Below are 18,821 nucleotides of genomic sequence, written 5' to 3'. Positions count from 1 at the left end.
TGGCACATGTAGACTTTGTTAATAACTTTGTAAAAAAGATAGATGACATACGCTCCTCATTTCCCCACCCACCTGGTGACACCACCTGTCCTATAGCCACCTCATTATCTTGGTCATGTCTAGAAAGTAACCCTAGATTTGCAAAACGCTCAAGTTTTGTGTTATGTGTTGTTTCTGCACGTGGGTGAAGTTTGCCTTCAGGGCTTTCTGCCAGAAAGCCACTGTTCATATTCGTGTCCCATGTGAAACCAAAAGTCAACGCTGACTTATAATTTTAACCCAAACCATGATCTTTTCCTAAACCTGACCAAGTAGGTTTGTTGCCTATACCTAACCTAACTGCGACTGAAAATTTAAAATAATAAAAAAACAACAACCTGAAAATAACACAGTCTGCCTCCTCTCGTCTTACCAGAGTCTTGTGTTCAGCCAGCGCAGAACACGCTCTGCTCGTCGAGTACGATAGCTTCATCCGGGATGTTGTGATGCACCTGACCTTTTAATTGCATCAGACAATGGGCTTGTCTCTGTACTTGTCTTGTTAGATCTTAGTGCTACATTCGACACCATTGACCATCACATCCTATTACAGAGACTGTTCTGTCTTTGTTGCTTCTGTCAGAGGCTGTGCATAATTTGTGATGGACATTTGCATGTATAAACATTATATTTTTATGATTGCTTAATATTCTTTATAAGTTTCATTTTATCTGCCGCTATTATGCAAGTTCCTATGTGAGGACTTTTATTTTGACGTGCTTCCACGAGCACCGCACATTGGGTAACAGGAAATAGCGAGCTTATGGCGCAGCAAACACTTAACATATGTTTTTGTTGCATCTGATTCGATCATCCTTCTAAACCCTGTCGAAAGCGATGGCTGTAAGTTTATTTGAATCATCCATCTGTTTAATATATGTTGCAAGAGTTTAACGTGACATAATCAAAGATGTTTATGTTTTTGGCGATCGGTGCTAACGTGATGTATTGATAATGCTTCTGTCCCGAGTTAGCGATGTATCTATGCACATATCACTTATTGCACTGTTAATAAGCATAATTTCATTTTGATTGTAATAATTTCTTCTTGTTCCTTTTATTTAATTTACAGTTTTTACTCGGTTCAGTGGCCGTTGAGTTTGCCTGTGTAAACCACACATTGGAATATTAAAGGAGCAAGGAGCTCATACCCTGGCTCTTGAACAGAGTTTGGCTTGCTGTTTATTTGTATTTCATGCTTGGAAAGCAAAACATATGAAGAGAACAGTAAAGAGACTGGAACATTTAATTGGTATTGAAGGAACTGCACTAAGTTGGTTTAAATCCTATCGATCTCAGTTTGTACATGTTAACGGTGAGTCCTCCGTGCACGCCAAAGTTAGTCACAGAGTTCTACAAGGTTCTGTGCTTGGACCAATTCTATTCACCTTATATATGCTTCCTCTAGGCATAATACCCTCCATAAACTTTCATTGTTATGCAGATGATGAAAGTAATCAGTTAGCTAAACTTCAAGCATGCCTTTAGGACATAAAGACCTGGATGACGTGAAATTTTCTGATGTTAAACTGAAATTATTGTACTTGGCCCCAAACACCTCCGAGGCACCGTAAGGAACATCGGAGTTATCTTTATATACTTATCTTTATCTTTAGAATTTATCTTTTAACTCCCACATAAAATAAACTTCAAGGGCTGCCTTCTTTCACCTACGTAACATTGCAAAAACCAGACACATCCTGTCTCAAAATGATGCTAAAAAACTAGTTCAAGCATTTGTTACTTCTAGGCTGGATTATTGCAATTCCTTATTATCAGGCTGCCCGAATAAGTCCCTTAAGGCCCTCCAGTTGATCCAGAAAGCTGCAGCATATGTACTGACAAGAACTAGGAAAAGAGATCATATTTCTCCAATATTAGCTTCTCTGCACTGGCTCCCTGTAAAATCCAGAATAAAATTTAAAATCCTTCTCCTCACCTACAAAGCTCTTAATGGTCAGACACCATCGTAACATCAAGAGTTCATAGCACCTTACAACCCCATTAAAACACTGCACTCCCAGAATGCACGGTTACTTGTGGTTCCTAGAGTCTCCAAAAGTAGAATGGGAGCCAGAGCCTTCAGTTATCAAGCTCCTCTCCTGTGGAATCAGGTCCCAGTTTGGGTTCGGGAGGCAGACACCATCTCCACACCATTCCCCCCAACAGCTGGCGTCAGGCTTTAATCTGTGTCTCCCACTACAGCATGTGTGAGTCATACTTCCCATTCATAATAAGAAAATAAGTACAGACAACAACATTATGATTTATTTTATGTTTATTTTGTTTTTAGTTTTCTCATTGGAAATTTAAAAAATGTTTTGTTGCAAACATATCTGCCATTTCAGTCTTGTCAAAAGGCCACTTCTGCCTTGATTTTCAAGTCAGATGTCAGAGCACCGACCGCCACACACTAAATACCCTCATGCACATACACAGTCTTTCTTTTCCTATTAGTCCAAGCACACGGGGGCTAAAGTCACAGCTTGAAATGAAAATTAAGGATTTTTTTTACTGAGTCCGCATGTACAGCAGTGGAAGACAAAGAATAGCTGGGAACAGCAAATATTGCGAAAAACTTTCTTTGAAATACACATGTTGGCAAATTACAATCTGTAAAGTGCAATAAAAGAGAATGAAACATTTCTGGAACACAGGCGTGTATACACACTTTCAGCATTGTTAAGACTTTAATACAATTTATATTGCTGAAATTAAATATTTAACGTTGTCAATACACCCAGAGCCCTGATCCCAATACATCAAATGATTTTGGCTGTACAGAACAACCTTTTAAGGTGTTTAGAAATTTCTTTCATTTTGAACCCGTATATGAGCGGATTAAACAATGGATGATACAAAATTACTTGTAACGTCATTACTAAGCGTGCAGTTTTTGGAAAATTAGATTCCACTCGAGCTATGCAGACATCATATGCGCACAAACAGGACAAACTGATTAAAACCAACAGATGGGTTAAACAGGTCTCTGCGGCTTTTTTCCTGACTTCTCTACAACTACGATAGGATATAATAAGTATCTTTGTGTACGTAAAAATTATGAAGAGCAAAGGGAGAATTGTGAGATCTACAAAAGCAACCACACCATAGATAGTAATTACACTTGATCTTACACATTGAAGACTGTAAATTGCATTGTTACAAAATATTCCTTTTAAAGTAAAGTTACAAAGTTTAGTTTCAGCACTCAGTATTGCTAGGACTGCAATATGACTAGCAGGCAGAAGCCACGCTAAGACCAGGAAGGTACTCACTGTGTTTTTTCTCATGATAGTTGGGTATTGCAGAGGTTTACATATAGACACATATCTGTCATAGGCCATGGTTGCCAGCAGTAAGAATTCTGAACCGCCTAAAGAGTAAAATATAAAAACCTGAAAGAGACAGGCTGAATAAGATATGATCTGTTTTTCAGATAAAAAGTCAATCAAAAGCTTTGGGTAGATAGCAGTGCTGAAAAGAACAGAGTTCAGTAACAAAGCTGCAATGAAAATGTACATAGGCTCATGGAGGTTTCGGTGAATCCAAATAAGACTCACAATGGTGGAATTACAGCAGATTATCAGAATGTATGCTGTAAACATGATGACAAAATAAACATATCTGTATTTCTGCACTTCCACATACCCACCAAGAGTTATGTATGTTACATTTAATTCAACATCCATTAAGATTGTCAAAAACTAGGTGTAACCAAATTAAACAGGTAAATGACAAAACAGGCAAACATGAACACAAATTGTGAAAGTAGGTCTCACTCATAAGATTTCTACACATAATTTAATCTACAGTTACCTGACATTGAAATTCACTTGGTGTGCATTTGTCTTCAGAGTTCAGATATGGAACTGAGTCTGTGAAATGATTTTATCAGATTGTGTCACCCTCCATGGATCTCATTAAACTTCTCACCAAGAACTACTAACACGTCAACAGCGTCATCAAACTCTGGAGGCCCAAACCCACAGGAAGGAACTGTGAGAATGGGGGGATAATTATGAATGTTCCAGAGGATCTGGAAGTCTGTGTTCTTCCTTTGTTCTGTGTCAGATCGTCTTCGTTGTGTCTCTGTCAAGCACCCTGGTTTCTTGACATCTGACATCTTCTCTCTCCCGTAGTTTTGTGCTTTCTCGTCTGTTTCAGCAAGTATTTCTACCTCCAGAGCTGCAGAGACTGGATCTTTGGTTGTGGGCCTCCTGCTGCCCCTGTATTCCTGCTCAACAACTACTACTACAATTGTTATTATTAGTCTTATTACCATTATTATCTTTATTATTCCTATCACAATCATTCCTATTATTATTACTTTATTAATATTAATATTACCACTACCATTACATTATTATTTTAAAATTCTAGGTGGAATTTACATTGAGCTTCTACCCCCCCCACACCTCTCTTAATAAACCTAATAAACAAAATGGTCATACAAATGTGAGAAACCTTGGGAGAGGCCATTCAAAGAGAGATCCCCCCTCCTTGGTCATGTAGGGGTCCCATGACTGGCAAAGCTCAGTCAACATTGGCCTTTGGAGCTCCAACAGCTGGCGTCAGGTTTTAATCTGTGTGTCCCACTACAGTAAGAGTGTTCTGCTGATGCAGATGAGTCATACTTCCCATTCATAATAAGAAAATATGTACAGTCAACAACATTATGATTTATTTTGTTTTTATTTTTCTCATTGTAAATTTAAAAAATGTTTTGTAGCAAACATACCTGCCATTTCAGTCTCATTGATTTTCAAGTCAGATGTCAGAGCACCGACCGCCACACACTAAAAACCCTCCTACACAATCTTTCTTTTCCTATTAGTCCAAGCACACAGGGGCTAAAGTCATAGCTTGAAATGAAAATTAAGGAGTCAGCTTGTGCAGCAGTGGAAGACAAAGAATAGCTGGGAACCGCAAATATTGTGAAAAACTTTCTTTGAAATACACATGTTGGCCAACTACAATCTGTAATGTGCAATAAAATGAGAATGAAACATTTCTGGAACACAGGTATGTACACACTTTCAGCGTTGTTAAGACATAGTGAATTTATATTGATGAATTTCAATTTTTAACTTTGTCAATACACCCAGAGCCCTGTTTGCTGTGGACACAGCAAAGCATGTGCACATTAAATACATTTCAAGCATTCACATCTATGTATGATTATTTCTGAAAGAATGACTGTACATTAGTAATCAGTGTCAATACATCAAATGATTTTGGCTGTACAGAACAACCTTTTAAGGTGTTTAGAAATTTCTTTCATTTTGAACCCGTATATGAGCGGATTGAACAATGGATGATACAAAACTATTTGTAACATCATTATTAAGCGTGCAGTTTTTGGAAAATTAGATTCCACTCGAGCTATGAAGATATCATATGCACTCAAACAGGAGAAACTGATTAAAACCAACAGGTGGGGTAAACAGGTCTCTGCAGCTTTTTTCCTGACTTTTCTACAACTACGATAGGATATAATAAGTATCTTTGTGTACGTAAAAATTATGAAGAGCACAGGGAGAATTGTGAGATCTACAAAAGCAACCACACCATAGATAGTAATTACACTTGATCTTACACATTGAAGACTGTAAATTGCATTGTTACAAAATATTCCTTTTAAAGTAAAGTTACAAAGTTTAGTTTCAGCACTCAGTATTGCTAGGACTGCAATATGACAAGCAGGCAGAAGCCACGCTAAAATCAGGAAGATACTCACTGTGGTTTTTCTCATGATAGTTGGATATTGCAGAGGTTTACATATAGACACATATCTGTCATAGGCCATGGCTGCCAACAGTAAGAATTCTGAACCGCCTAAAAAGTAAAATATAAAAAATTGAAAGAGACAGGCTGAATAAGATATGATCTGTTTTTCGGATAAAAAGTCAATCAAAAGCTTTGGGTAGATAGCAGTGCTGTAAAGAGCAGAGTTCAGTAACAAAGCTGCAATGAAAATGTACATAGGCTCATGAAGGTTTTTGTGTTTCCAGACAAGGTACACAATGGTAGAATTACAGCAGATTATTAGAATATATACTGTGAACATAATCAAAAAATAAACGTATCTGTGTGTGTAAACTTCCACATGCCCACCAAGAGTTATGTATGTAACATTTAATTTGTCCATTAATGTTGTGTAAAATAAATATTCAGTAATAAAACAGGCAGATTACATAACCAGTTTCCATGAATAATAATTCACTTTAACGATTACACAGACATCTAACCTGTACTGGTGTCTTATTCATTAAAAAGATACCTGATCTTGAAATGCATTTGGTGTGTGTTCACCTCCAAAATTCAGAGAGTGAGCTGTTGGAGTTTTTATTAGATTGCATCACCCTCCAAGGATCCCATTAAAAACTTTCTACCAACAATCAATACTAAGTTATAAAGAATTTCATCAAACTTTGGAGACCTGAAGTCCCAGTATTGCATGTGATAATCTTTCCAACTTCAACTATCGGCATATGGAGCATTTTTTCAAAGTGGTGGTAATATATTTACCCATGCCAGGTCAGATAAGAACATCCTTGCCCTTTGCTTGCTCCTTTCAATGCCCATGCGTCCGGTATGAATGTGCTCCAACATGCAGTTTTGAAAAGTGGATGGTACTATTTTTTCTCCTTGTAATAGTATTCCATCACACTGTGGTTTCATCTCAGACGTTCTGATGGTCTAGAATGGTGGAAGGGCATTTCCTCTTTTCTTCTGGCCATCCTGACTGGACTGTCTGCTTTAGCAGGGTGAGTTGCAGGTCCTCTACCTGCTCATCCATACCTTCTTTATTATCGACCAGTCTCTGACCATTATTTAAGTACTTGAAAGAGTTGTGTCTCAGAAAGGTTTGGCCCATATATTTAACAGTAATCTTAACCTGCACTTAGTACTGAATGATCTTCTGGTGATATCAACACTAACTGTGTGATTTCTTAAACACCCAAGGATCTTGGTGTTACATTTGATCCTACCCTCTCATTTGATCAGCACATTAACGAATTCACCAAGATGGCCTTTTTTCACTTACGCAACATATAGCTAAAATTAAGTCTTTTCTGTCCATGGCTGATGCAGAGACCCTAATTCAAGCCTTTGTTTTGTATACACTTGATGATTGTAACGTTTTGTTGCCAGGCCTGCAGCGTGCTAGTACTAAAAGTCTTCAAAAGCCTCAGAATGCTGCAGCTAGAATCTTAACTAACATTAGAACAATTGACCATAATACACCAATTTCAGTTTCCTTTTATTGGCTCACTATCCATGTCATGGTACAGCTGTACCATTCCTAGTCTCTCTGTGTGTTTTTCCCCAGTTGGTCCCCCTCCTGTGTTTGTCTGTATGTGTGTGTGCTGGCAGGGAGCGGCCTCCGGTGAACTTCCAGTCAGAGACTTATACACCTGCTACTCATCTGCTGCTGCTCATCTGCTCGCCATCCACCAATCATCACCTGGCAGTATATCTACCCGGCTCTTCTCACTAGTCTTCGCCAGATCGTCCATTTACCCAAGTGGTACTACGCCTTGGCCTCTGACTTACGTCATTGAAAGATTGTCTGCATATTTTCTGAACTCCTGACTAACTCTCTGACTCCCTGTGTCCAGGTTCATTCCTCTCACCTGCCTCCAAGTTACTCACTGGCTCTCCAGGAAGATCTCACCACGGATTCTCAAACGCTCCACCTCAGCCCGCTGTCCTTGCTCTGCCTGCCTGTTGTCATCAGTCACTCGCCAGCCAGCCGTCCTTGCCTAGTCCACCGGCTCCGGGCGTTTCCTTCTACACACCTGGTTTCTCTTCGCTTTTACAATAAACTGAAACTAATCTGTGTCAGTCATGCCTTTGGGTCCAGAATCTCTGTGTATTGTAACAATCCATGTCAGATCAGACTTCAAGGCGCTTCTGATGACTTAGAAAATTGTGAATGGGCACGGCTCTTCATATCTGTCTGATCTCCTTAAACCTTATATTCAACTCATTAGCCAGACTATAATGTTGGCATTTTACGTTTTAGCATCACGCATAAACCCAGGGACATCATGCAAGCCAAAGTTCTGGGGGAGCATTACAAATTTTTAAGGGGTATAAATTTACAAAAAGACTATATCCACAATGCAAATTAATTTAGAGAACATAGACTACAAAGCCACATATGAAAGGAACCTGCCGACATGGTAATAGCTGTATTTTCAAACACAATGCATAGGAAGCAGCATGAGTACAGATGAGATTGTGCCATCACCACGTAGCAGTGTCATAGTGTCATAGTGTCATACAACATACATAGTACATATAACCTGTAACCACACCTAACGTTACACATACTGATATAACTGGGGGGGGCAATAATCCCAGCCAAGAGTGGAATTTTCATGTCTATTAACGTCTGTCTGCAAGACTCCAAAAGGAATCCCTAACTTTCTCCAAGTTCACTTCCTAATTGCAACTAATATTCACACATTTGAAAAAGGGATTGATGCTCTACTAACCTTAGGGAAAGGGGGTGTGTGACTTTTTGAGGTATGATCTATGACATAATTAGAAGAGTACATTTGACTCATAATATAAAATGATCATAACTACATAAAAAAAAAAAATCGTAATTAAAAAAATATCCAGATATCAAAAATCTGGTGGGGCATGTAAGTAGTATATGACCCCCATGCACGCACATGCCTATGTGCACTGTCTAACCCTGGAATGTGTCTGGGCATGTCTGTAGGGGTTGCTTATGCCCATCCTAGGGGGTGGGTTTATCAGTGTGAATATATAAGTAATGGTCACTAGTGGGCATTTCTGCACCTTTTTTCTGAGCAGCAAAGGACACGTAGCAGTCATGGCATCCAACATATGTGTGATCTCCCCCAAACTGCTGATTTTGTAGGTATGTCTATCAGGGTCATCCTGGGCGATACAGATGTGAATTTAGCCCCAAAAAGAGATGTGAAGTGGGTGATCTTACAACTGCTGCGTTGTCTGAATTAAAAATAGAATTTGAGGGGATCAATGGGTACACTTTGTGTCGCAATGGGTCAGCACTACAGGTCCTGTTATATATCATGTTGAAGCATAGCCAGAGATCCACCTGTATATAGACTAAAGCATTGTGCTTGTGAAGCAGTGAAAGGCACATTTTATGAATCAGAGTTACAATTAGTGATTATCGATAAAAACAAAGTGTTCAAAATAGAAAAAATATTGGCCAGAAAAAGATCAGGACATAAAAAGCTGTTTCTTGTAAAATGGTTGGGCTGGCCTGAGAAACACATGGCTCCCTAAAAAAGACATTGTTGACGTGCAATAAAAAGTTGTACATTATCTGCTTACACGCTCACTTTTGAATCAAGGTGTATCCATGTCAGAACAATGGAAAATAATGCCTTTTTTGTTACATTGCTTAGTAATGCTTCAATACAGGTATATCCAAATAAGATATGGCGATACAGGACAAAATTAGCAAGCCAATCATTCTGAGCGAGCCATACGAGGTGGGGGTTATCGAGTTCCAATATCCCCAGGTCTGGGCTAGTTTTTCCACAGATGATGCCGACGTGACTTTCCATCATTCTAAAACACAGCAGACATTGACTATAACTCTGTCGGTTTAGACCTAGAATAGTAAAATAATTTAATTCAAAATGCATTCTTCATCAGGCAACATCTCGCATTAGTCTACATTAATGCTTTGTAAAAAAGATAGATGACATATGCTCTTCATTTCCCCACCCACCTGGTCACCACCTGTCCTATAGCCACCTCATCATCTTGGTCATGTCTAGAAGGTAACCCTAGATTTGCAAAACACTCACGAGATTTGTATGTGTTGTTTCTGCACGTGGGTGAAGTTTGCCTTCAGGGCTTTCTGCCAGAAAGCCACTGTTCATGTTCGTGTCCCGTGTGAAACCAAAAGTCAGATGTTGTCTTATAATTTTAACCCAAACCATGATCTTTCCCTAAACCTGACCAAGTAGTTTTGTTGCCTATACCTAACCTAACTGCAACTGAAAATTTAAAACAATTTTTAAAAAATCCCTGAAAATAACACAGTCTGCCTCCTCTCATCTTACCAAAGTCTTGTGTTCAGCCAGCTCGGAACACGCTCTGCTCGTCGAGTACAATAGCTTCATCTGGGATGTTGTGATGCACCTGACCTTTTAATTGCATCAGACAATGGCTTGTCTCTGTACTTGTCTTGTTAGATCTTAGTGCTACATTCGACACCATCGACCATCACATCCTATTACAGAGATTGGAACATTTAATTGGCATTGAAGGAACTGCACTAAGTTGGTTTAAATTCTATTGATCTCAGTGTGTACATGTTAATGGTGAGTCCTCCGTGCACGCCAAGGTTAGTCACAGAGTTCCGCAAGGTTCCGTGCTTGGACTGATTCTATTCACCTTACATATGCTTCCTTTGGGCAAAATTATTAGGAAACCCTCCATAAACTTTCATTGTTATGCAGATGATGAAAGTAATCAGTTAGCTAAACTTCAAGCATGCCTTGAGGACATAAAGACCTGGATGACCTGCAATTTTCTGATGTTAAACTCTGACAAAACTGAAGTTATTGTACTTGGCCCCAAACACCTCCGAGACACATTATCTAAAGATATAGATGGCATTGCCCTGGCCTCCAGCACCACCATAACAAACCTCAGAGTTATCTTTGATCAGGATTTATCTTTTAACCCCCACATAAAATAAACTTCACGTTTTGCCTTCTTTCACCTACGTAACATTGCAAAAATCAGGCACATCCTGTCTCAAAATGATGCCAAAAAATGAGTCTATGCATTTGTTACGTCTAGACTGGATTATTGCAATTCCTTATTATCAGGCTGTCCGAATAAGTCCCTTAAGACCCTCCAGTTGATCCAGAATGCTGCAGCACGTGTACTGATAAGAACTAGGAAAAGAGATCATATCTCTCCAATACTAGCTTCTCTGCACTGGCTCCCTGTAAAATCCAGAATAGAAGTTAAAATCCTTCTCCTCACCTACAAAGCTCTTAATAGTCAGACACTATCGTATCATAAAGAGCTCATAGCACCTTACAACCCCATTAAAACACTTGTGGTTACTTGTGGTTCCTAGAGTCCCCAAAAGTAGAATGGGAGCCAGAGCCTTCAGGTCCCATGACTGGCAAAGCTTCAGTCAACATTGACCTTTTGGAGATCCAACAGCTGGCGTCAGGTTTTAATCTGTGTGTCCCACTACGGTAAGAGTGTTCTGCTGATGCAGATGAGTCATACTTCCCATTCATAATATGAAAATAAGTACAGTCAACAACATTATGATTTATTTTGTTTATTTTGTTTTTATTTTTCTCATTGTAAATTTAAAAAAATGTTTTGTTGCAAACATATCTGCCATTTCAGTCTTGTCAAAAGGCCACTTCTGCCTTGATTTTCAAGTCAGATGTCAGAGCACCGACCGCCACACACTAAATACCCTCATGCACATACACAGTCTTTCTTTTCCTATTAGTCCAAGCACACAGGGTCTAAAGTCACAGATTGAAATGAAAATTAAGGATTTTTTTACTGAGTCAGCATGTGTGGAAGACAAAGAATAGCTGGGAACAGCAAATATTGTGAAAAACTTTCTTTGAAATACACATGTTGGCAAATTACAATCTGTAATGTGCAATAAAATGAGAATGAAACATTTCTGGAACACATGTATGTACACACTTTCAGCATTGTTAAGGCATTAATACAATTTATATTGCTGAAATTAAATATTTAACATTGTCAATACACCCAGAGCCCTGATCCCAATACATCAAATGATTTTGGCTGTACAGAACAACCTTTTAAGGCGTTTAGAAATTTCTTTCATTTTGAACCCGTATATGAGCGGATTAAACAATGGATGATACAAAATTATTTGTAACATCATTACTAAGCGTGCAGTTTTTGGAAAATTAGATTCCACTCGAGCTATGAAGATATCATATGCACTCAAACAGGACAAACTGATTAAAACCAACAGGTGGGGTAAACAGGTCTCTGCGGCTTTTTTCCTGACTTCTCTACAACTACGATAGGATATAATAAGTATCTTTGTGTACGTAAAAATTATGAAGAGCAAAGGGAGAATAGCGAGATCTACAAAAGCAACCACACCATAGATAGTAATTACACTTGATCTTACACATTGAAGACTGTAAATTGCATTGTTACAAAATATTCCTTTTAAAGTAAAGTTACAAAGTTTAGTTTTAGCACTCAGTATTGCTAGGACTGCAATATGACTAGCAGGCAGAAGCCACGCTAAAAACAGGAAGATACTCACTGTGGTTTTTCTCATGATAGTTGGGTATTGCAGAGGTTTACATATAGACACATATCTGTCATAGGCCATGGTTGCCAACAGTAAGAATTCTGAACCGCCTAAAAAGTAAAACATAAAAACCTGAAAGACACAGGCTGAATATGATATAATCTGTTTTTCTGACAAAAAGTCAATCAGAAGCTTTGGGTAGATAGCAGTGCTGTAAAGAACAGAGTTCAGTAACAAAGCTGCAATGAAAATGTACATAGGCTCATGGAGGTTTCGGTGAATCCAAATAAGGCTCACAATGGTGGAATTACAGCAGATTATCAGAATGTATGCTGTAAACATGATGACAAAATAAACATATCTGTATTTCTGCACTTCCACATACCCACCAAGAGTTATGTATGTTACATTTAATTCAGCATCCATTAAGATTGTCAAAAACTAGGTGTAACCAAATTAAACAGGTAAATGACAAAACAGGCAAACATGAACACAAATTGTGAAAGTAGGTCTCACTCATAAGATTTCTACACATAATTTAATCTACAGTTACCTGACATTGAAATTCACTTGGTGTGCATTTGTCTTCAGAGTTCAGATATGGAACTGAGTCTGTGAAATGATTTTATCAGATTGTGTCACCCTCCATGGATCTCATTAAACTTCTCACCAAGAACTACTAACACGTCAACAGCGTCATCAAACTCTGGAGGCCTGAACCCACAGGAAGGAACTGTGAGAATAGGGGGGATAATTATGACTGTTCCAGAGGATCTGGAAGTCTGTGTTCTTCCTTTGTTCTGTGTCAGATTGTCTTCGTTGTGTCTCTGTCAAGCACCCTGGTTTCTTGACATCTGACATCTTCTCTCTCCCGTAGTTTTGTGCTTTCTCGTCTGTTTCAGCAAGTATTTCTACCTCCAGAGCTGCAGAGACTGGATCTTTGGTTGTGGGCCTCCTGCTGCCCCTGTATTCCTGCTCAACAACTACTACTACAATTGTTATTATTAGTCTTATTACCATTGTTATCTTTAATATTCCTATCACAATCCTACCTATTATTATTACTATTAATAATATATTACTACTATTACTATTATTATTACTTAATTATTACTTTATTAATCTTAATATTACCACTACCATTACATTATTTTAAAATTCTAGGTGGAATTTACATTGAGCTTCTCCCCCCCCCCACACCTCTCTTAATAAACCTAATAAACAAAATGGTCATACAAATGTGAGAAACCTTGGGAGAGGCCATTCAAAGAGAGATCCCCCCTCCTTGGTCATGTAGGGGTCCCATGACTGGCAAAGCTTCAGTCAACATTGGCCTTTGGAGCTCCAACAGCTGGCGTCAGGTTTTAATCTGTGTGTCCCACTACAGTATGAGAGTTCTGCTGATGCAGATGAGCCATAGTTCCCATTCATAATAAGAAAATAAGTACAGACAACAACATTATGATTTATTTTATGTTTATTTTGTTTTTATTTTTCTCTCGTAAATTTAAAAAATGTTTTGTAGCAAACATATCTGCCATTTCAGTCTTGTCAAAAGGCCACTTCTGCCTTGATTTTCTAGTCAGATGTCAGAGCACCGACCGCCACACACTAAAAACCCTCATGCACGTACACAATCTTTCTTTTCCTATTAGTCCAAGTTCACAGGGTCTAAAGTCACAGCTTGAAATGAAAATTAAGGATTTTTTTTTTTTTTTACTGAGTCAGCATGTGCAGCAGTGGAATAGCTGGGAACTGCAAATATTGTGAAAAACGTTCTTTGAAATACACATGTTGGCAAATTACAATCCGTAAAGTGCAATAGAATGAGAATGACACATTTCTGGAACACATGTATGTACACACTTTCAGCGTTGTTAAGACATTAATACAATTTATATTAATGAATTTAAATATTTAAATTTTTCAATACACCCAGAGCCCTGTTTGCTGTGGACACAGCAAAGCATGTGCACATTAAATACATTTCAAGCATTCACATCTATGTATGATTATTTCTGAAAGAATGACTGTACATTAGTAATCAGTGTCAATACATCAAATGATTTTGGCTGTACAGAACAACCTTTTGAGGTGTTTAGAAATTTCTTTCATTTTGAACCCGTATATGAGTGGATTGAACAATGGATTATACAAAACCACTTGTAACATCATTACTAAGCGTGCAGTTTCTGGAAAATTATATTCCACTCGAGCTATGCAGATATCATATGCACACAAACAGGAGAAACTGATTAAAACCAACAGGTGGGGTAAACAGGTCTCTGCGGCTTTTTTCCTGACTTCTCTACAACTACGATAGGATATAATAAGTATCTTTGTGTACGTAAAAATTATGAAGAGCACAGGGAGAACTGTGAGATCTAATAAACCAACCCAACCATAGATAGTAATTACACTTGATCTTACACATTGAAGACTGTAAACTGCATTGTTACAAAATATTCCTTTTAAAGTAAAGTTACAAAGTTTAGTTTCAGCACTCAGTATTGCTGGGACTGCAATATGACTAGCAGGCAGAAGCCACGCTAAAACCAGGAAGATACTCACAGTGGTTTTTCTCATGATAGTTGCATATTGCAGAGGTTTACATATAGACACATACCTGTCATAGGCCATGGCTGCCAACAGTAAGAATTCTGAACCACCTATAGAGTAAAATATAAAAAATTGAAAGAGACAGGCTGAATAAGATATGATCTGTTTTTCGGATAAAAAGTCAATCAGAAGCTTTGGGTAGATAGCAGTGCTGTAAAGAACAGAATTCAGTAACAAAGCTGCAATGAAAATGTACATAGGCTCATGAAGGTTTTTGTGTTTCCAGACAAGGTACACAATGGTAGAATTACAGCAGATTATTAGAATATATACTGTGAACATAATCACAAAATAAACGTATCTGTGTGTGTTCACTTCCACATGCCCACCAAGAGTTATATATGTAACATTTAATTCATCCATTAATGTTTTCTAAAATAAATGGTCAAAAATAAAACAGGCAGATTACATAACCAGTTTCCATGAATAATAATTCAAAAAAGGAGTATCACTTTAACGATTACACAGACATCTAACCTGTACTGGTGTCTTATTCATTAAAAAGATACCTGACCTTGAAATGTATTTGGTGTGTGTTCACCTCCAAAATTCAGAGAGTGAGATGTTTGAGTTTTTATTAGATTGCGTCAGCCTCCAAGGAGCTCATTAAAAACTTTCCACCAACAATCGATACTAAGTTATAAAGAATTTCATCAAACTCTGGAGACCTGAAGTCCCAGTATTGTTTGACCTGTTTTATTTTAGCATGTGCCCCGTTACGTAATCTTTCCAACTCCAACTATCGGCTGAAATACTCCACAACAACTGAGAAGTCCTCTCTGTTCTATGTGAATAGTTGTGATAGTCTGCCATGGCCTGTTTGGTATCTGACGAGAGGTTAGATTTGGCATGTTGTTCTTGGCATATGGAGTATTTTTCCAAAGTGGTGGTGATATCTTTACCCATGCTGGGCCAGATAAGAAAATCCTTGCCCTTTGCTTGCGCCTTTCAATGCCCATGTGTTCGGTGTGAATGTGCTCCAACATGCAGTTTTGAAAAGTGGATGGTACTATTTTTTCTCCTTGTAATAGTATTCCATCACACTGTGGTTTCATCTCAGACGTTCTGATGGTCTAGAATGGTGGAAGGGCATTTCCTCTTTTCTTCTGGCCATCCTGACTGGACTGTCTGCTTTAGCAGGGTGAGTTGCAGGTCCTCTGCCTGCTCATCCATACCTTCTTTATTATCGACCAGTCTCTGACCATTATTTAAGTACTTGAAAGAGTTGTGTCTCAGAAAGGTTCGGCCCATATATTTAACAGTAATCTTAAACTGCACTTAGAGGTGAATGATCTTCTGGTGACATCAACACTAACTGTGTGATTTCTTAAACACCCAAGGATCTTGGTGTTACATTTGATCCTACCCTCTCATTTGATCAGCACATTAAAGAATTCACCAAGATGGCCTTTTTTCACTTACACAACATATAGCTAAAATTAAGTCTTTTCTGTCCATGGCTGATGCAGAGACCCTAATTCAAGCCTTTGTTTTGTATACACTTGATGATTGTAACGTTTTGTTGCCAGGCCTGCAGCGTGCTAGTACTAAAAGTCTTCAAAAGCCTCAGAATGCTGCAGCTAGAATCTTAACTAACATTAGAACAATTGACCATAATACACCAATTTCAGTTTCCTTTTATTGGCTCACTATCCATGTCATGGTACAGCCGTACCATTCCTAGTCTCTCTGTGTGTTTTTCCCCAGTTGGTCCCCCTCCTGTGTTTGTCTGTATGTGTGTGTGCTGGCAGGGAGCGGCCTCCGGTGAACTTCCAGTCAGAGATCGTAGAAAAGGTTTCAGTCGTAGTCATCTGGACACTGTTTTCAGAATCAAGACGTTTCGGCTCCCATCCGGAAGTCATTCTCAATTGTGAAAAAATTGGACGGGAACTGGAAATTTAAACTACTCTGAGTTACATAAGCCCTGCCCTCAGGAAGGAATCTGCCTGAGTATCTGTAAATAGCTAGTTTCACCTGAAACTGACCTAATAGTTTCAAGAAAAGGACCAGCACAACAGGAGATCAGGGACTGAACAAAGTGAGACATGTATTAACAGAAACAATTGGATCAAAAACTTATCAGACCGCATCCTGACACAGGCAGAAAAAGATGTGCTCTCCAAAGGGCTCAACTTTTCAGTTACATCCAACCACATCCCTACAGTGGACTACATCACAGCCACCGAAACAGCCATTAGGAAGAACAAGATGACTGAAGCAGAGGCTGCAGACCTGAGGCTACGTGTCACTGCAACATTAAAGAGTGCCAAACCACCTCCTTCCAACATTACATCCGAAGAGAGGAGGGCACTCTCAGCACTGCAGAAGGATCACAGCATAAACATTCTACCAGCAGACAAGGGTCGCTGCACTGTGATTCTGAACACAGCCGATTATGAAACCAAGGTCAACAACCTTCTTGAAGACACAACCACATATCAAAAACTTAAAAGAGATCCAACCAATGGCTACAAGAAGAAGGTTATAGACTGTCTACAGAAGCTTGAGAAGGAGGAGGTGATAGACAGGCCTCTGTACTACAGACTATACCCTGGGAAGCCATTCCATGCATCTATGGCCTTCCCAAAATTCACAAAGAGAATGTTCCACTCAGACCCATCGTGTGCAGCACAGATTCCATCACATACAACATAGCCAAACATTTGACTACAATCTTGGCTCCGTTGGTGGGGAACACAGTACATCATGTGGAAAACACACAGAAATTTGTGGACAAAGTGAAACATCTCCAGTTGGACCCAGATGACGTTATGGTTTCTTATGATGTAGTGTCCTTGTTCACTTGCATCCCAACCTCAGAAGCAGTGTCAGCGGTGATGAGAAGACTGCAGGAGGACTCCACCTTGCAGCAAAGGACCAAGCTTACACCTGAACACATATGTAAACTATTAGACATCTGTCTCAACACAACCTACTTCCAATTCCGGGGACACTTCTACAGACAGATTCACGGTTGTGCTATGGGCTCTCCGGTCTCTCCCATTGTGGCCAACCTGTACATGGAACAGTTTGAGAAGAAGGCATTATCCTCGTTCCCGGGCACACCACCAAGTCATTGGTACCGTTACATGGATGACACCTTTGTGAAAATCAAGAAACAAGACTTGGAAGCGTTCTCAGAGCATATTAATACGGTGGACCCCAACATCAAGTTCACGCGTGAGGATGCAAAAGAGAACCGCTTGGCCTTTCTTGATTGTTCTACTCTCAGAGGAGAGGACGGAAAGCTCCAGATAGAAGTGTACAGGAAACCAACACATACGGATCAATACCTGCTCTTTGACTCACACCATCCACTACAGCACAAGCTGGGTGTAATCCGGACATTACAGCACAGAGCCAAAGAAGTGCCCACAGGCTCAGAGGGTAAGAAGAAAGAGGAAAGGCATGTCCAGAATGCACTCTCAGCCTGTGGTTATCCTACTTGGGCTATCAACAAAGTTAAAAGAGCCAAAAACAGGACAAAAGTGTAACTGAACCAAGAAGGAACGGTGTCTCCATTCCTTATGTGTCTGGACTGTCTGAAAAACTACAAAGGATCTTTAGACAGCACGATGTTCCTGTCTTCTTTAAACCAGGCAACACTTTAAGACAGAAACTCGTTCACCCTAAGGACAGGTTACCCACACAGAAACAGAGCAATGTTGTCTACTCCATTCAGTGCAGTGAGGAAAACTGCAAAGAACGGTACATAGGCGAAACCAAACAGCCACTTCACAAAAGACTTTATCAGCACAGACGACACGCTAACTCAGGATTACAGAGCGCCGTGCATTTGCATTTAAAAGCTACAAACCACACATTTGAAGACAGCGAGGTGAAGATTCTTAGTAGAGAG

The 18,821-nt window shown here is 39.2% G+C and overlaps 4 protein-coding genes across 4 annotated transcripts; all 4 read right to left on the bottom strand.

Annotated features, from left to right (window-relative positions):
* Positions 1–2,299: 2,299 nt before the first annotated feature.
* Positions 2,300–4,213, bottom strand: LOC122885163 (olfactory receptor 6N2-like). The gene has a single exon (XM_044215889.1). The coding sequence runs from the start codon at positions 3,726–3,728 to the stop codon at positions 2,802–2,804; it is 927 nt and encodes a 308-aa protein (XP_044071824.1). The 5' UTR covers positions 3,729–4,213; the 3' UTR covers positions 2,300–2,801.
* Positions 4,214–4,401: 188 nt separating this feature from the next.
* On the bottom strand, positions 4,402–7,326 carry LOC122885170 (olfactory receptor 4N2-like). The gene has a single exon (XM_044215894.1). The coding sequence runs from the start codon at positions 6,185–6,187 to the stop codon at positions 5,264–5,266; it is 924 nt and encodes a 307-aa protein (XP_044071829.1). The 5' UTR covers positions 6,188–7,326; the 3' UTR covers positions 4,402–5,263.
* Positions 7,327–11,349: 4,023 nt separating this feature from the next.
* LOC122885169 (olfactory receptor 6N2-like) lies at positions 11,350–13,266 on the bottom strand. Its single transcript, XM_044215893.1, has one exon. The coding sequence runs from the start codon at positions 12,767–12,769 to the stop codon at positions 11,843–11,845; it is 927 nt and encodes a 308-aa protein (XP_044071828.1). The 5' UTR covers positions 12,770–13,266; the 3' UTR covers positions 11,350–11,842.
* Positions 13,267–13,802: 536 nt separating this feature from the next.
* Positions 13,803–16,810, bottom strand: LOC122885172 (olfactory receptor 4D6-like). The gene has a single exon (XM_044215897.1). It carries the CDS (start codon positions 15,323–15,325, stop codon positions 14,402–14,404), a length of 924 nt encoding a protein of 307 aa, XP_044071832.1. The 5' UTR covers positions 15,326–16,810; the 3' UTR covers positions 13,803–14,401.
* Positions 16,811–18,821: the final 2,011 nt, after the last annotated feature.

This window comes from Siniperca chuatsi, linkage group LG12, assembly GCF_020085105.1.
Source record: "Siniperca chuatsi isolate FFG_IHB_CAS linkage group LG12, ASM2008510v1, whole genome shotgun sequence".
Classification (NCBI taxonomy): Eukaryota; Metazoa; Chordata; class Actinopteri; order Centrarchiformes; family Sinipercidae; genus Siniperca; species Siniperca chuatsi.
The sequence above is the reverse complement of the archived record's forward strand: the minus strand, read 5'-3'. Positions and strand labels throughout refer to the sequence as shown.